The sequence below is a fragment of the Bombina bombina genome, chromosome 9 (assembly GCF_027579735.1).
Source record: "Bombina bombina isolate aBomBom1 chromosome 9, aBomBom1.pri, whole genome shotgun sequence".
NCBI classification, from domain to species: Eukaryota; Metazoa; Chordata; class Amphibia; order Anura; family Bombinatoridae; genus Bombina; species Bombina bombina.
Genome location: NC_069507.1, coordinates 29,042,783 through 29,061,733, shown reverse-complemented (window position 1 = coordinate 29,061,733; position 18,951 = coordinate 29,042,783). Strand labels below are relative to the sequence as shown.

The 18,951-nt window shown below is 37.3% G+C and overlaps 1 protein-coding gene across 1 annotated transcript in view; it reads left to right on the top strand.

Annotated features, from left to right (window-relative positions):
* LOC128639819 (cGMP-dependent protein kinase 2-like) overlaps nt 1-18,951 on the top strand; it is a 340,069-nt gene that overhangs the window by 280,744 nt on the left and 40,374 nt on the right. The window contains exons 12-13 of the mRNA XM_053692014.1: nt 9,241-9,377; nt 18,181-18,270. Of these exons, the coding sequence (XP_053547989.1) occupies nt 9,241-9,377; nt 18,181-18,270 (227 nt within the window). The remainder of the gene's footprint in view (nt 1-9,240; nt 9,378-18,180; nt 18,271-18,951) is intronic.

Sequence of the window (18,951 nt, the reverse complement as noted above, 5' to 3'; positions counted from 1 at the left end):
TAGTGCTACAGATGCTACCTAGGTATCTCTATAACACAATATTATACATTAGCAAGAGCACTAGATAACAGCACTATTACCTGTCATGTAGTGCTACAGATACTACCTAGGTATCTCTATAACACACAATATTATACATTAGCAAGAGCACTAGATAACAGCACTATTACATGTCATGTAGTGCTACAGATACTACCTAGGTATCTCTATAACACACAATATTATACATTAGCAACAGCACTAGATAACAGCACTATTACCTGTCATGTAGTGCTACAGATACTACCTAGGTATCTCTATAACACAATATTATACATTAGCAAGAGCACTAGATAACAGCACTATTACCTGTCATCTAGTGATACAGATACTACCTAGGTATCTCTATAACACATAATATTATACATTAGCAAGAACACTAGATAACAGCACTATTACCTGTCATGTAGTGCTACAAATACTACCTAGGTATCTCTATAACATACAAGATTATACATTAGCAAGAGCACTAGATAACAGCACTATTACCTGTCATGTAGTGCTACAGATACTACCTAGGTATCTCTATAATACACAATATTATACATTAGCAAGAGCACTAGATAACAGCACTATTACCTGTCATGTAGTGCTACAGATACTACCTAGGTATCTCTATAATACACAATATTATACATTAGCAAGAGCACTAGATAACAGCACTATAACCTGTCATGTAGTGCTACAGATACTACCTAGGTATCTCTATAACACAATATTATACATTAGCAAGAGCACTAGATAACAGCACTATTACCTGTCATGTAGTGCTACAGATACTACCTAGGTATCTCTATAACACACAATATTATACATTAGCAAGAGCACTAGATAACAGCACTATTACCTGTCATGTAGTGCTACAGATACTACCTAGGTATCTCTATAACACACAATATTATACATTAGCAAGAGCACTAGATAACAACACTATTACCTGTCATGTAGTACTACAGATACTACCTAGGTATCTCTATAACACACAATATTATACATTAGCAAGAGCACCAGATAACAGCACTATTACCTGTCATGTAGTGCTACAGATACTACCTAGGTATCTCTATAACACAATATTATACATTAGCAAGAGCACTAGATAACAGCACTATTGCCTGTCATGTAGTGCTACAGATACTACCTAGGTATCTCTATAACACATAATATTATACATTAGCAAGAGCACTAGATAACAGCACTATTACCTGTCAGGTAGTGCTACAGATGCTTCCTAGGTATCTCTATAACACATAATATTATACATTAGCAAGAGCACTAGATAACAGCACTATTACCTGTCATGTAGTGCTACAGATACTACCTAGGTATCTCTATAACACATAATATTATACATTAGCAAGAGCACTAGATAACAGCACTATTACCTGTCATGTAGTGCTACAGATGGTACCTAGGTATCTCTATAACACACAATATTATACATTAACAAGAGCACTAGATAACAGCACAATTACCTGTCATGTAGTGCTACAGATACTACCTAGGTATCTCTATAACACAATATTATACATTAGCAAGAGCACTAGATAACAGCACAATTACCTGTCATGTAGTGCTACAGATACTACCTAGGTATCTCTATAACACACAATATTATACATTAGCAAGAGCACTAGATAACAGCACTATTACCTGTCATGTAGTGCTACAGATACTACCTAGGTATCTCTATAACATAATATTATACATTAGCAAGAGCACTAGATAACAGCACTATTACCTGTCATGTAGTGCTACAGATACTACCTAGGTATCTCTATAACACAATATTATACATTAGCAAGAGCACTAGATAACAGCACTATTACCTGTCATGTAGTGCTGCAGATGCTACCTAGGTATCTCTATAACACATAATATTATACATTAGCAAGAGCACTAGATAACAGCACTATTACCTGTCATGTAGTGCTACAGATGCTACCTAGGTATCTCTATAACACATACTATTATACATTAGCAAGAGCACTAGATAACAGCACTATTTTATGTCATGTAGTGCTACAGATACTACCTAGGTATCTCTATAACACATAATATTATACATTAGCAAGAGCACTAGATAACAGCACTATTACCTGTCATGTAGTGCTACAGATACTACCTAGGTATCTCTATAACACACAATATTATACATTAGCAAGAGCACTAGATAACAGCACTATTACCTGTCATGTAGTGCTACAGATGGTACCTAGGTATCTCTATAACACAATATTATACATTAGCAAGAGCACTAGATAACAGCACTATTACCTGTCATGTAGTGCTACAGATACTACCTAGGTTTCTCTATAACACAATATTATACATTAGCAAGATCACTAGATAACAACACTATTACCTGTAATGTAGTGCTACAGATACTACCTAGGTATCTCTATAACATAATATTATACATTAGCAAGAGCACTAGATAACAGCACTATTACCTGTAATGTAGTGCTACATATACTACCTAGGTATCTCTATAACATAATATTATACATTAGCAAGAGCACTAGATAACAGCACTATTACCTGTCATGTAGTGCTACAGATGCTACCTAGGTATCTCTATAACACAATATTATACATTAGCAAGAACACTAGATAACAGCACTATTACCTGTCATGTAGTGCTACAGATACTACCTAGGTATCTCTATAACACACAATATTATACATTAGCAAGAGCACTAGATAACAGCACTATTACCTGTCATGTAGTGCTACAGATACTACCTAGGTATCTCTATAACACATAATATTATACATTAGCAAGAGCACTAGATAACAGCACTATTACCTGTCATGTAGTGCTACAGATACTACCTAGGTATCTCTATAACACACAATATTATACATTAGCAAGAGCACTAGATAACAGCACTATTATCTGTCATGTAGTGCTACAGATACTACCTAGGTATCTCTATAAGACACAATATTATACATTAGCAAGAACACTAGTTAACAGCACTATTACTTGTCATGTAGTGCTACAGATACTACCTAGGTATCTCTATAACACACAATATTATACATTAGCAAGAGCACTAGATAACAGCACTATTACCTGTCATGTAGTGCTACAGATACTACCTAGGTATCTCTATAACACACAATATTATACATTAGCAAGAGCACTAGATAACAGCACTATTACCTGTAATGTAGTGCTACATATACTACCTAGGTATCTCTATAACACAATATTATACATTAGCAAGAGCACTAGATAACAGCACTATTACCTGTAATGTAGTGCTACATATACTACCTAGGTATCTCTATAACACATAATATTATACATTAGCAAGAGCACTAGATAACAGCACTATTACCTGTCATGTAGTGCTACAGATACTACCTAGGTATCTCTATAACATAATATTATACATTAGCAAGAGCACTAGATAACAGCACTATTACCTGTCATGTAGTGCTACAGATACTACCTAGGTATCTCAATAACATAATATTATACATTAGCAAGAGCACTAGATAACAGCACTATTATCTGTCATGTAGTGCTACAGATACTACCTAGGTATCTCTATAACACACAATATTATACATTAGCAAGAGCACTAGATAACAGCACTATTACCTGTCATGTAGTGCTACAGATACTACCTAGGTATCTCTATAACACAATATTATACATTAGCAAGAGCACTAGATAACAGCACTATTACCTGTCATGTAGTGCTACAGATACTACCTAGGTATCTCTATAACACATAATATTATACATTAGCAAGAGCACTAGATAACAGCACTATTACCTGTCATGTAGTGCTACAGATGCTACCTAGGTATCTCTATAACACACAATATTATACATTAGCAAGAGCACTAGATAACAGCACTATTACCTGTCATGTAGTGCTACAGATGCTACCTAATTATCTCTATAACACACAATATTATACATTAGCAAGAGCACTAGATAACTGCACTATTACCTGTCATGTAGTGCTACAGATACTACCTAGGTATCTCTATAACACAATATTATACATTAGCAAGAGCACTAGATAACAGCACTATTACCTGTCATGTAGTGCTACAGATGGTACCTAGGTATCTCTTCAGCACAGAATATCATAGGCACAAAGCTAATTTTATAATAGAAGTAAATTAATAATAGAAGTCAATTGGAAACTTTTTTTAAATGGTTTGTTCTGTCTGAATCACAAAAGAACATTTTTGGATTTCATTTCCTTTTAAACATTAGTCTTGTTTTTTTCCAATATTTAAACAAATAAAAACATCTGTATTTTATGCTCAGGTAATCTTTAAAAATTAAAATATATATATACTGTATTTGTGAATGTCTTAGGATCAAGCAATAACTTTTATCTTGCAAAAGATTCTTAATTAAAAACAAAACATTACAGTACAATATCGTGATGGTTTCTGGGCAGTACATAAGTGCCCATCTTGCATTACCCATTTCCATTAATGGGTGTTTGAAATCAAACTACATTTCGCTTATGAATAATGAATATTGTTTTATTTACAATCAATAACTATAAGGAGACATAGGCAAAACATAGTAATCCCATCTGAAAAACAATTTAACCAATTGCTATAACTTTTTTATTGAGTTTATAATAAGCTGTCACAGCAACTGATAAACATATAAAATACAAGTAACATCTTATATCAAATATGTTGCACATGTGTTTCATAGCAAAATGATGTAATGTAACAAAGCTTACAATTCATACAATAGAGGAGACTTAAGAGAAGCCATTAAAAGTTCACAGGCGGTACATACATAATAAATACTAATTTGAATTAATACTATGTAATGGCTTCTCTTAAGTCTCCTCTATTGTATGAATTGTAATCCATTTGTATTGCAATTTTCATGTGTCTAGCAACTTGCAGTCTGTTTTAACTTTTTTTTATTTGTGTTTGCGTGGCAATGAAATAGTTAATTCTATGGCTCACACTGCATAAATAGACGGAGTTTTCACAGAGCTCCTTGTCTATGAGTAAGCGCCTGTAGGGGGCGCGAAACGCGTAAGATATGAGTGCATGTTTTAACCTGCCATGTCTGTAGTTTGGGAGTGAGTGCCTGCCGTTCCTTTTTGTTCCTAAAAAGTTTAACAAACAAATACAGGGGAAATTGAGGGCCCTGTTCCTGTGGGAACTTACAATCTAGATAGGTAGGAGGGTAAGAAACAGGAAGTGGGGACTGCAAAGGTGAGAATGATGTTAGTTTGGAGCTATTAGGCAAGTGGAATTAATTTGTTACTGATTTGGAGATAGGCTTCCCTGAACAAAAAGGTCTTTAGGGAGCGTTTAAAGGAGGAAAGGTTATGGGAAAGTCTGACAGCTTGAGGAAGTGTGTTCCAGATGGTGGGTGCCGCACGAGAGAAGTCCAGTAGTCTAGCATGCGAGGAATTGATGGTAGAAGATGCAAGGAGCAGCTCATTGTTGGATCTTAGGGGGCGGGCTGGAGTATATTTGTTGATGAGTGAGGACAGGTAGGGGGGATGCATTGGTAAGGACTTTGTAGGTCAGGGTGAGAATTTTGTATTTAATTCTGCTGTGAATGGGAAGCCAGTGAAGGGACTCGCAGAGAGGTGCAGCAGATACAGAGCGTCGGGAGAGGTGGATTAGCCTAGCAGAGGCATTTAGGATGGATTGAAGAGGGGAGAGGAGGGAGAGAGGGATGCCAGTTAGTAGGTTATTACAGTAGTCAAGTCGTGAATATACCAGGGAGTAGATTAGCTGTTTAGTAGTTTCAGCACTCAGAAATGGACGGATTTGGAGATATTGCATAGGTGGTTGTGACAGGATGAAGAGAGCAATTGGATGTGAGGTATGAAGGACAGATTGTAGTCAAGTGTAACTCCTAGGCAGCAGACTTGGGGTGATGGGGAGATAGTGGTGTCACCAACAGTGATTTAAAAGTTAGAAACCGGGGTAGAATTAGAGGGGTGGATTAGAAGGAGCTCAATCTTGGACATGTTGATTTTTAGGTGGTGAGAGGCCATCCAAGAAGAAATGCCAGATAAGCAGACACTGATGTGAGAAAGGACATAAGGAGAGAGTGCAGGGGTGGATAGGTAGATCTTTTATCTTTTACCATAGAGGTGATAGTTGAAGCCATACCTACTGATAAGTTTACCCAGTGAGGAAGTATAAATAGATAAGAGTAGAGGACCCAGAACAGAGCCTTGAGGTACTCCAACAGACAGAGGCAATGGATAGGAGGAGTCACCAGCAAAGGAGACAGAAAAGGACCTATTAGAGAGATAAGAGTGGATCCAGGAAAGGGCAGTGTCAGAGAGCTTAAGTGAGCTGAGAGTCCGTAGGAGAAGGGGATGGTCAATGGTGTCAAAGGCAGCAGAGAGGTCAAGTACAATAAGTATTGAGTAGTGGCCATTGTTTTTAGCAGAAAGAAGATTGTTAGTAACCTTGGTGAGGGCAGTCTCAGTTGAGTGTTAGGGACGGAAGCCAGATTGCAAGGGGTCAAGCAATGAGTTGGAGGACAAGAAGTGGTTTAGGCGATCGAAAGCTAGTTTTTCCAGGACTTTTGAAGCTAGTGGAAGCAGTGATATGAGTCGGTAGTTTGCAGGAGAATTGGGGTTGAGGGAGAGTTTTTTGAGAATGAGGGTGACCTTTGCATGTTTTAAGGAAGATGGGAATGAACCGATAGTAAGGGATAGGTTGAATATGTGAGTAAGAGCTGGAGTGAGGGTAGAAGACAGAGAAGGCATTAGATGTGAAGGGATAGGGTCAAGTGGGCTGGTAGTGAGGTGTGAGGAAGACAATAGGGAACTTACTTCATTCTCAGTGGTTGAGGGGAAGGTGCTGAAATCTTTCAGCCAATAGAAATGCAAGGGACGCCATCTTGGATGGCATCACTTGCATTGAAGTACCAGTTTACGGCGGCGACCGTATGAAGAGGATGCTCTGCGCCGGATGTCTTCAGGATGGGCCAGCTCCGTGCCGGATGGATGAAGATAGAAGATGCCGTCTGGGTGAAGACTTCTTGCTGCCTGGATGAGGACTTCTCCGGCTGAATGAAGATGGAAGAGGTCGTCCAGATCAAGACTTCTTGCCGCCTGGATGAGGACTTCACCGGCTGGATGGATCCTTCTAGCGAGACTTCAAGAACTGTAAGTGGATCGTCGGGGGTTAGTGTTAGGTTTTGTTAAGGTTTTTTTGGGTGGGTTTTATTTTTAGATTAGGGTCTGGGCATGTAAAAGAGTTAAATGCCCTTTTCAGGGCAATGGGTAGCTTAGTTTATGTAAACTATGTTTTTATTTGGGGGGGTTGGTTGGTTGGGTGGTAGATTTAACTGTTGGGGGGTGTTTGTAATTTTTTGCAATGTAAAAGAGCTATCTTTGGGGCAATGCCCCACAAAAGGCCCTTTTAAGGGCCATTGGTAGTTTATTGTAGGCTAGGTTTTTTTTTATTTGTTTGTTTTTTAGATTGATTGATTGATTAGATTAGGTGTAATTCTTTTTTATTTTTGATAATTTGGTTTTTTATTTTTCGTAATTTAGTGTTTTTTTTTTTGTTTTTTTTGTAACTTAGTGTTTGTTTTTTTCTGTAATTTAATACTTTTAATAATGTTTAATTGTATATTGAAATAATTTGAGTAGGGTTAGGTTTCTTTAATATGTAATGTAGTTTATTCAATTGGTATTTTAATTTAATTGTAGTATAATATTTAGGGTAGGTTAAATAATAGTTTAAAATAGTTTATTTTAATTCTACAGGTAAGTTTAAATTTATATTAAGATAGGGATGTTGTAATTTTAATTTAACGATAGGGGGTTGGTAGGTTTAGGGGTTAATAGCTTAATTTAGTTTTTGGAGATGTGGGGGGCTGACGGTTTAGGGGTTAATAGTTTTAGTTAGTGGTAGTGATGTGGGAGGCCAGAGGTTTAGGAGTTAATAAGTTTATTTAGGTTGCGGTGGGGTCGGGGAGAGAGGCAGGATAGGAGTTAATAAGTTTATTTAGGTTGCGGCGGGGTTGGGGAGCGGCGGAATAGGGGTTAATACATTTTATTTAGGTTGCGGTGATGTCGGGGCGGCAGATTAGGTGTGTTTAGACTCAGGGTTTATGTTAGGGTGTTAGGTGTAAACGTTACTTGTTTTCTAACATAGAAATCAATGGGTTATATTTATTTGTCTTGCAGCATCGAACATAAGCTTTCACTGCTTTCAGACTCCCGTTGATTTCTATGGCATCCGCGGCCTCCAGGGTGGCGGATTGAAACCAGGTGCACTGCGTCCGAACAGCCATGAGCGTACCTGTTAAAAGTTTGATAACTGGGAAAAAGTGTCAGATAGAGCCGAATGTGTATTCGGAACATCTGTAATGACGTAAGGATTGAGACCGGCGGATCGAATGTTACGTCACAAATTTAAACTTTTGCCGGTCTTGAGGCTTTGATAATTAGGTCGGATCAATCCCACAACAATTACGATGCGGAATTCCGGCGTATTTGTGGTTGATACGTTGATAGATAGGCCTCTATATGTCAAGTCCTAAATAAGGAAATATGATTTATGAACGAAAAGGTTGCTCCAGCCCAAAAGATAAATCAACAGACCTTTATTGCAATGCTTAATGGTCCCAAGAAAACAAACAACAATGTTTCAGACCTCTCACAGGTCCTTAGTCATGACCCTTCGCTCCGTGTCCGGTGTTGGTTGCTGTTCCCTACCTTGTATTGTAAGGAAAAATGATTGTTAATTTATAAAATTGTGAGATTGTAACATAATGTACAGATTTGTATTTAACCAGGACATCTAAAATCAGAACCACTGCTATTTTTTATATATATATATATATATATATATATATATATATATATATATATATATATATATATATATATATATACGTGTGTGTGTGTGTGTATATATATATATGTATATATGAATATGTATATATATATATATATATATATATATATATATATATATATATATATATATATATATATATATATATATATATATATATATATATATATATACTGTATATATACTGTATATATTATAAACTATATATATATATATATATATATATATATAAATACACAGTATATATCAGTATATATGAGAGCATCTAGAGAAAAGTCATATTTTACATATATAAATATAGGGAGAAAATGATTATTTTTATATACTATTATTATATTGCATTTCTTTATTTAGGTTAAATTGAAGGATGAAGATATGACCTTTGCCCTAAAGTGTATTAAGAAGAAACACATTGTAGATACGCATCAACAGGAACACGTGTACTGGGAGAAAAACATTCTGCAGCAGATAAACTGTTCCTTCATAATCAGGTAAATGTCAACCGCTGTGGCAAAGCCATATGATCAAAGGGATAGTAAAGTCACAATTAAACGTGCAGGATTCAGATAGAGCAGGTCATTTTAATACACTTTTAAATTCACTTCTATTTTCAAATGTGCTTCGTTCTCTTAGTATCTCTTGTTAAAAAATGAATACACATAAAAAATGCTGCTGGGGCGCGATCCGATATATGGCGTAGGTTTCGGTGCAAGCGAGGGAACCCGCGCCGCCCGTAATTTCCCCTCGCACATCGGGGTATTACATATACCCCGCCGGCAGTTCATAAAGTGCGTAAGTCGGATGTCCAGAAATGAGCGTAACTACAAATTTCTGGAGTCGCTAGTGATTTACGGCACTTTAGAAACTGCCTGCGCCTAAGAAAACTAACTAAAATATTAAATCTCCCGTAACTGTCTAACACGCCTCCCAAAAATAAGCCCGATACGTATACCCCTATATCAGCAATCCCCCCTCTCACTCCTAATAATAAATGTATTAACCCCTAGACCGACAACCCCCCACAATGCAATAAGCCTAATTATTAACCCCTAAACCGCCATAGCCAACACCGCAATAAACATATCCTAGTATTAACCCCTAAACCGCCGTAGCCCACATAGTCTATTAAATCTATTAACCCCTAATCTGCCGCCGCCAACGTCGCCGCCACTATAATAAAGTTATTAACCCCTAAACCTAAGTCTAACCCTAACACCCGCCTTAATTATTATTTAAATAAATCTAAATAATATTACTATTATTAACTAAATTATTCCTATTTAAAACTAAATACCTACCTATAAAATAAACCCTAAGATAGCTACAATATAATTAATAATTACATTGTAGCTATTTTAGGATTTATTTTTATTTTACAGGCAACTTTGTATTTATTTTAACTAGGTACAATAGCTTAGGTTAGGGTTTATTTTACAGGTAAATTTGTAATTATTTTATCTAGGTAGCTATTAAATAGTTATTAACTATTTAATAGCTATTGTACCTAGTTAAAATAAATACAAAGTTGCCTGTAAAATAAAAATAAATCCTAAAATAGCTACAATGTAATTATTAATTATATTGTAGCTATCTTAGGGTTTATTTTATAGGTAAGTATTTAGTTTTAAATAGGAATAATTTAGTTCATAATAGTAATATTTATTTAGATTTATTAAAATAATATTTAAGTTAGGGGGGTATTAGGGTTAGACTTAGGTTTAGGGGTTAATAACTTTATTATAGTGGCGGCGACGTTGGCGGCGGCAGATTAGGGGTTAATAGATTTAATAGGCTATGTGGGCTACGGCAGTTTAGGGGTTAATACTAGGATAGGTTTATTGCGGTGTGGGCTATGGCGGTTTAGGGGTTAATACTAGGATAGGTTTATTGCGGTGTGGGCTATGGTGGTTTAGGGGTTAATACTAGGATAGGTTTATTGTGGTGGTGGCTATGGCGTTTTAGGGATTAATGCACTTTATTAGTTATTGCGGTGGGGGATTGCGGTTGACAGGTAGATAGACATTGTGCATGCGTTAGGTGTTAGTTTTTTTTTTGCAGGCATTTTAGGGAGTTACGGTGCTCCCATACTCAGCGCAAGGCCTGCTACAGCTGCATTTTATGGCGAGGTGAAAATGAAGTAAGATTTCTCCATTTTTGCCACGTAAGGCCTTGCGCTGGATATTGGATACCGACTTACGACGTGGTCCCATGTTAGCCTATGGGAGTAAAAATTGCGAGCCACGGGTGAAATATACGTGCCGCATTTAGATGCGCCGCTGTATATAGGATACCAAAAACGTGCAAAAACCGGCGTCGCCGGCTTTTGCGGGCGACGCTGCATATTGGATCAGGCCCCTGGTTGGTGCCTGCACACATTTGTCTGTTGTGATTGGCTAACAAGATGTGTTTATCTAGCTGTCAGTAGTGCAATGCTGCTCCTTCAGCAAAGGATAAGAAGAGAATGAAGCAAATTTGATAATAGAAGTAAATTGGGAAAGTTGTTTAAATTGTTATGTTCTGTCTGAACCAGTGAAAGGGAAAGATAGAAGCTGCCAGTTCTTTAGGTTTTGTCACTGTGAATGCCATTGATTTATCACAATATTTTGCTTGTTTGTGACTGATAACGATTTCTGAATGTTATTTGGATTTGCCATTGTGTTTTTTTCTGAGAGCAGAATTAAAAAATGCATCTGCCGATAATACCTCTGTAGCGCAAAACCGTTACCTCCTGAAACCTCCATTGTCTGTGTCGTTAATCTCTCATCTTCATAATAATCAAACAAAAACGTGCACAAGTAACGACAAACAAAACGTGCCCAAGTAATGACAAACAAAACATGCACAAGTAAGGACAAACGGCTAGATTACGAGTTTTGCGGTAAGCTTAAAAAGCAGCGTTAACAGGTCCTAACGCTGCTTTTTTACTACCGCTGCTATTACGAGTCTTGCAGGTTTAGGGGCACTTTTTTGGCCTTAACGCAAATCAACTTACATAAATTGCGTATAGTCTTTTTTCAATGGGACTTGCATAGCGCCGGTATTACGAGTTTGTAGATTCCCAACGCATTTTAAAGTCAGTAGTTATGAGTTTTACACTACAAAGCTGTAGCATAAAACTCATAACTAAAGTGTTACAAAGTACACTAACACCCATAAACTACCTATTAATCCCTAAACGGAGGCCCTTCCGCATAGCAAACACTATAATAAAAATATTAACCCCTAATCTGCCGCTCCGGACATCGCCGCCACTATAATAAACATATTAACCCCTAAACCGCCGTACTCCCTCATCACAAACACTACTTAATATTATTAACCCCTAATCTGCTGTCCCTAACATCGCCGCCACCTACCTACATTTATTAACCCCTAATCTGCCGCCCCCAACGTCGCCGCCACTAACGGAATTAAGGTTGAAAAAATCCTATTAGCTGATTGGATCAGCCAATAGGATTGAACTTCAATCCTATTGGCTGATCCAATCAGCCAATAGGATTGAGCTTGCATTCTATTGGCTGTTCCAATCAGCCAATGGAATGCAAACTCTATCCTATTGGCTGATCCAATCAACCAATAGGATTTTTTCAACCTTAATTCTGGTGGCTGATAGAATTCTAACAGCCATTCGGAATCTAAGGGACGCCATCTTGGATGACGTCATTTAAAGGAACCTTCATTCGTCGTTAGTCCGTCGGAAGAAGAGGATGCTCTGTGCCGGATGTCTTGAAGATGGACTCGCTCCGCGCCGGATGGATGAAGATAGAAGATGCCGTCTGGATGAAGACTTCTGCCCGTCTGGAGGACCACTTCTGTCCATCTGGAGGACCTCTTCTGCCCGTCTGGAGGACCACTTCTGCCGGCTTCGTTGAGGACATCTTGCCACTTGGATGAAGACTTGTCCCGGGAAGTGAATCTTCGGGGGTTAGTGTTAGGATTTTTTAAGGGTGTATTGGGTGGGTTTTATTTTTAGGTTAGGGCTTTGGCCAGCAATAGAGCTAAATGCCCTTTTAAGGGCAATGCTCATGCAAATGCCCTTTTCAGGGCAATGGGGAGCTTAGGTTTTTTTAGTTAGGCTTTTATTTGGGGGGGTTGGTTGTGTGGGTGGTGGGTTTTACTGTTGGGGGAGTTGTGTGTATTTTCTTTTTCAGGTAAAAGAGCTGATTTCTGTGGGACAATGCCCTTTTAAGGGCTATTGGTAGTTTAGTTTAGGCTAGGTTTTTTTTATTTTGGGGGGGCTTTTTTATTTTTATAGGGCTCTTAGATTAGGTGTAATAAGTTTAAAGATCTTGTAATTTGCTTTTTATTTCCTGTAATTTAGTGTTTTTGTTTTTTTTAATTTAGCTAATTTTATTTAATTTATTTAATTGTATTTCATTTAGGTAATTTATTTATTTGTAAGGTTAGGTTAGGTGTTAGTGTAACTTAGGTTAGGTTTTATTTTACAGGTCAATTTGTATTTATTTTAGCTAGGTAGTTAGTAAATAGTTAATAACTATTTAGTAACTATTTTACCTAGTTAAAATAAATACAAACTTGCCTGTAAAATAAAAATAAACCCTAAGCTAGATACAATGTAACTATTAGTTATATTGTAGCCATCTTAGGGTTTATTTTACAGGTAAGTATTTAGTTTTAAATAGGAGTAATTTAGGTAATAATAGTAGGTTTTATTTATATTTATTTTAATTATATTTGTTAGGGGGTGTTAGGGTTAGACTTAGGTTTAGGGGTTAATACATTTAGTATAGTGGCGGCGAAGTTGGGGGTGGCAGATTAGGGGTTAATAAATGTAGGTAGGTGGCAGCGATGTTAGGGACGGTAGTATAGGGGTTAATACTATTTAACCTCTTAAGGACATATGACGGAATTTTTCCGTCATAAAACAATTGAGCAACTTGAAAGCTGTGTCCTTAAAGGGTTAACTAGTGTTTGCGATGCGGGAATATGGCGGTTTAGGGGTTAATATGTTTATTATACTGGCGACGATGTCCGGAGCGGTAGATTAGGGGTTAATAAATATAATGTAGGTGTCGGCGATGTCGGGGGTGGCAGGTTAGGGGTTAATAAGTGTAAGATAAGGGGTGTTTAGACTCAGGGTTCATGTTAGGGTGTTAGGTGTAAACATAACTTTTATTTCCCCATAGGAATCAATGGGGCTGCGTTACTGAGTTATATGCTGCTTTTTTGCAGGTGTTAGACTTTTTCTCAGCCGGCTCTCCCCATTGATGTCTATGGGGAAATCGTGCACGAGCACGTATAACCAGCTCACCACTGACTTAAGCAGCGCTGGTATTGGAGTGCAGTGTGGAGCACAATTTTGCTCTACGCTCACTTCTTGCCTGCAGGTAAGTGAGCGGTGAGAATAAACTACACGTTAGCAACGCACCCCTCTTACCGCAAAACTTGTAATCTAGGTGAAAATGTGCACAAGTAACAACAAACAAAATGTGCACAAGTAACGACAAACAAAACAAGCACAATTAACTACAAATAAAACATGCACAAGTAACGACAAATAAAATGTGCACAATTAACAACAAACAAAACGTGCACAAGTAACAACAAACAAAACGTGCACAAGTAACAACAAACAAACACCTAGATTACGAGTTTTGCGTTAGAGGCTGTGCGGTGCTAACGAGCAGTTTTCCCTCACCGCTCACTTACCTACAGCGCTGGTATTACGAGTTTTCAGAAACTCGTCGTTAAAAGACAAGAAGTGAGCGTTGGGCAAAATTTTGCTCATTAGCGCACTTCTGATTGGAATAGCCAATAGAATGCAAGCTAAATCCTATTGGCTGATTGGATCAGCCAATAGGATTGAACTTCAATCATATTGGCTGATTGCATCATCCAATAGGATTTTTTCTACCTTAATTCCATTTGGCTGATAGAATTCTATCAGCCAATCGGAATCTAAGGGACGTCATCTTGGATGACATCACTTAAAGGTACCTTCATTCGGTTTTAGTCGTCGCCAGAAGAGGATGCTCTGTGTCGGATGTCTTGAAGATGGACCCACTCTGCGCCGGATGGATGAAGATAGAAGATGCCGTCTGGATGAAGACTTCTTCCTGTCTGGAGGACCACTTCTGCCCGGCTCGAATGAAGACTTCTGCCCGTCTGGAGGACCACTTCGCCCGGCTTGGATGAAGACGTCTCCCGGTAAGTCGATCTTCAGGGGGTTAGTGTTATGTTTTTTTAAGGGTGTATTGGGTGGGTTTTATTTTTAGGTTAGGGACTTTGGGCGGCAAAAGAGCTAACTGCCCTTTAAAGGGCAATGCCCATCCAAATGCCCTTTTCAGGGCAATGGGGAGCTTAGGTTTTTTTAGATAGGTTTTTATTTGGGGGGTTGGTTAGTGGGTGGTGGGTTTTACTGTTGGGGGGTTGTTTTTTTCTTTACAGGTAAAAGAGCTGATTACTTTGGTGCAATGCCCCGCAAAAGGCCCTTTTAAGGGCTATTGGTAGTTTAGTTTAGGCTAGGGGTTTTTTTTATTTTGGGGGGGCTTTTTTATTTTAATAGGGCTATTAGATTAGGTGTAATTAGTTTAAATTTCTGTAATTTGTTTATTATTTTATGTAATTTAGTGTTTGTTTTTTGTAGCTAATTTAATTTAGGTAATTGTATGTAATTTATTTAATTGTATTTAATTTAGTTAATTGATTTAATTGTAGTGTAGTGTTAGGTGTAATTGTAACTTAGGTTAGGTTTTATTTTACAGGTACTTTTGTATTTATTTTAGCTAGGTAGTTATTAAATAGTTAATAAATATTTAGTAACTATTCTACCTAGTTAAAATAAATACAAACTTGCCTGTAAAATAAAAATAAATCCTAAGCTAGCTACAATGTAACTATTAGTTATATTGTAGCAAGCTTAGGGTTTATTTTACAGGTAAGTATTTAGTTTTAAATAGGAATAATTTAGTTAATGATAGGAATTTTTAGTTAGATTTATTTTAATTATATTTAAGTTAGGGGGTGTTAGGGTTAGGGCTAGACTTAGATTTAGGGGTTAATAACTTTAATATAGTGGCGGCGATGTTGGGGGCGGCAGATTAGGGGTTAATAAATGTAGGTAGGTGGCGGCGATGTTAGGGACGGCAGATTAGGGGTTAATAATATTTAGCTAGTGTTTTCGAGGCGGGAGTGCGGCGGTTTAGGGGTTAATATATTTATTATTGTGGCGGTGATGTCCGGTTCGGCAGATTAGGGGTTAAAATTTTTCTTTTAGTGTTTGCGATGTGGGGGGGCCTTGGTTTAGGGGTTAATAGGTAGTTTATGGGTGTTAGTGTACTTTTTAGCACTTTAGTTAAGAGTTTTATGCTACGGCGTTGTAGTGTAAAACTCTTAACTACTGACTTTAAAATGCGGTACAAGTCTTGACAGGAGAGGGTGTACCGCTCACTTTTTGGCAGACTCGTAATACCGGCGCTATAAAAGTCCCATTGAAAAAAGAGGATACGCAATTTTTTGTAAGTGGATTTGCGGTATTTCCAAGTCTGGCCAAAAAAGTGAGCGGTACACCTGTACCTGCAAGACTCGTAATACCAGCGGGCGTTAAAAAGCAGCGTTAGGACCTCTTAATGCTGCTTTTTAAGCCTAACGCACAACTCGTAATCTAGCCGAAAATGTGCACAAGTAACGCAAAACAAAATGTGCACAAGTAACAATAAACAAAACGTGCACATGTATGGACAAACAAAACATGCACAAGTAACGACAAACAAAACATGCACAAGTAACGACAAACAAAATGTGCACAAGTAACAACAAACAAAATGTGCACAAGTAAAGACAAACAAAATGGTGATATAAAAAAGGATGTTTGGCAGCTTTTAATTTGACAATAATTCTTAGTAAACAATAATAGGAAACTGCTACAAAATTATATTTTAGTGATGTTTTCCTGTCTACATCAGCAAATAGGACAGCAATTCTCAGGGGTTTTCAGGCCAATGTGATTCCAAAAATACTCTGATCATAAAGTGCAAAGTGCTCTATTGATAATATTCATCTGTATGTCTGAGACTGGAACATCTGAAATTGAAACATTTATTCTTTCATGATACTATTCTGAGACAACCTTATGGGCTTAAATACATCTCTGATTTGCTGCTGGTCTCAGATTCCAAAACACACTAATTTGTTCTACTGTCCACTTAAACTGCTTCATCTGACGCATGTCCCTCGTTGTATGAGATCTATCAGCATTTGTTTCAGTTCTGTCACACATTATTATTCAGTAGACCAGACTGTGTATGCTGCTATTTGCACAGAATTTAGTGCAACATTCAGTTTTTATCTATGATGGAGATGTGATACCTATTGATATTTATAAAGAATGAATAATGTCTAAGGATTCAGTGAAACTTCACAATTTGAAAATGTCTATCTGTGATAGAATTTGATCCCTGTGTAAATTTTATAAATGTTTCTTAAAAAATAATCTTAAAGGGACATTGTAACATAAGAATGAAATGCTCTAATTTGTTAGAGTATGTGATTTATACATTACTGACACCTGTAAATGATGTTCTGCTTGGAAGCTGCAAGGCTTCCAACTCCTGAGCAGAACTTAATTAAACCCTTTGCCGGGTTTGATACCTCAGCTAAAAGTAAAATGATTAGTAACCCTATAATCATGTTTGTGTGCATCTTTGATACTAAAGTGAGTGGGTTGGCAATTACTGTAAATATCATCTTTATTTCTGTCAACTGGGATACAAGTTCTAATACATTTGTGCTTAAAATATAATAATGCATTTTTATTTATTCTCATAGCGATGAATGTCATCAATTCTTTAAACCCCCTTTTACAACGCATTTTACAGCAATACACTTCAGTCCATTCTGGCTGTCATGGGGTTAACAGCGATGTAATGTAGTCATTTTCTACATGCAGGGAACATAAATGCTGATACATTAATTCTACAGTGCGAGGGGTGCTCAGATTGTGCAGAAATATCTTTATCTGTGCTGTTTGTTATTTTCTGTCGTTTTGTTTAGAAAATCAGTCAGATTGCATTGTGACAAACTTGCTAACACATGCCATTTGTATAGACATAAGTGTTGGAGTGTATTAGGGACAACATTATTCACTCTCAGTCTCAACAGATGCTTTTATAGCAAACAATGTTGGTAATTATAAGATACTTTAGTAAATAGATGAATCTGCTCATGAATACAGGAGACACATATTAATGACACACAAATCTGCAGTTTGCAGATCCACTATCTTGGCAGCTTAACTCCAGTCACAGATGTCACCCTTGTCTGCATATTTTACAGGCTCTACAGAACGTTCAGAGATGCCAAGTATGTCTATATGCTCCTGGAAGTGTGCCTCGGAGGCGAGCTTTGGAGTATTCTACGAGACACGTAAGTTATGCTGCAAATGTTTTTTTGTTTTTTATTTCTTCTGTTATGTGTGATCAGTCCACGGGTCATCATTACTTCTGGGATATTATCTCCTCCCCTACAGGAAGTGCAAGAGGATTCACCCAGCAGAGCTGCATATAGCTCCTCCCCTCTACGTCACTTCCAGTCATTCTCTTGCACCCAGCAACTAGATAGGATGTGTGAGAGGACTATGGTGATTATACTTAGTTTTTATAACTTCAATCAAAAGTTTGTTATTTTACAATAGCACCGGAGCGTGTTATTGCCTCTCTGGCAGAGTTTGAAGAAGAATCTACCAGAGTTTTTACTATGATTTTAACCGGAGTAGTTAAGATCATATTGCTGTTTCTCGGCCATCTGAGGGAGGTAAAAGCTTCAGATCAGGGGACAGCGGGCAGATGAATCTGCATTGAGGTATGTAGCAGTTTTTATTTTCTGAATGGAATTGATGAGAAAATCCTGCCATACCGTTATAATGACATGTATGTATACTCTACACTTCAGTATTCTGGGGATGGTATTTCACCGGAATTACTCTGTTAAAAGTACATTAAACCTTTTAATAGGTATTTATTATGTTAAACGTTTTTGCTGGAATGTAGAATCGTTTGCATTTTCTGAGGTACTGAGTGAATAAATATTTGGGCATTATTTTTCCAC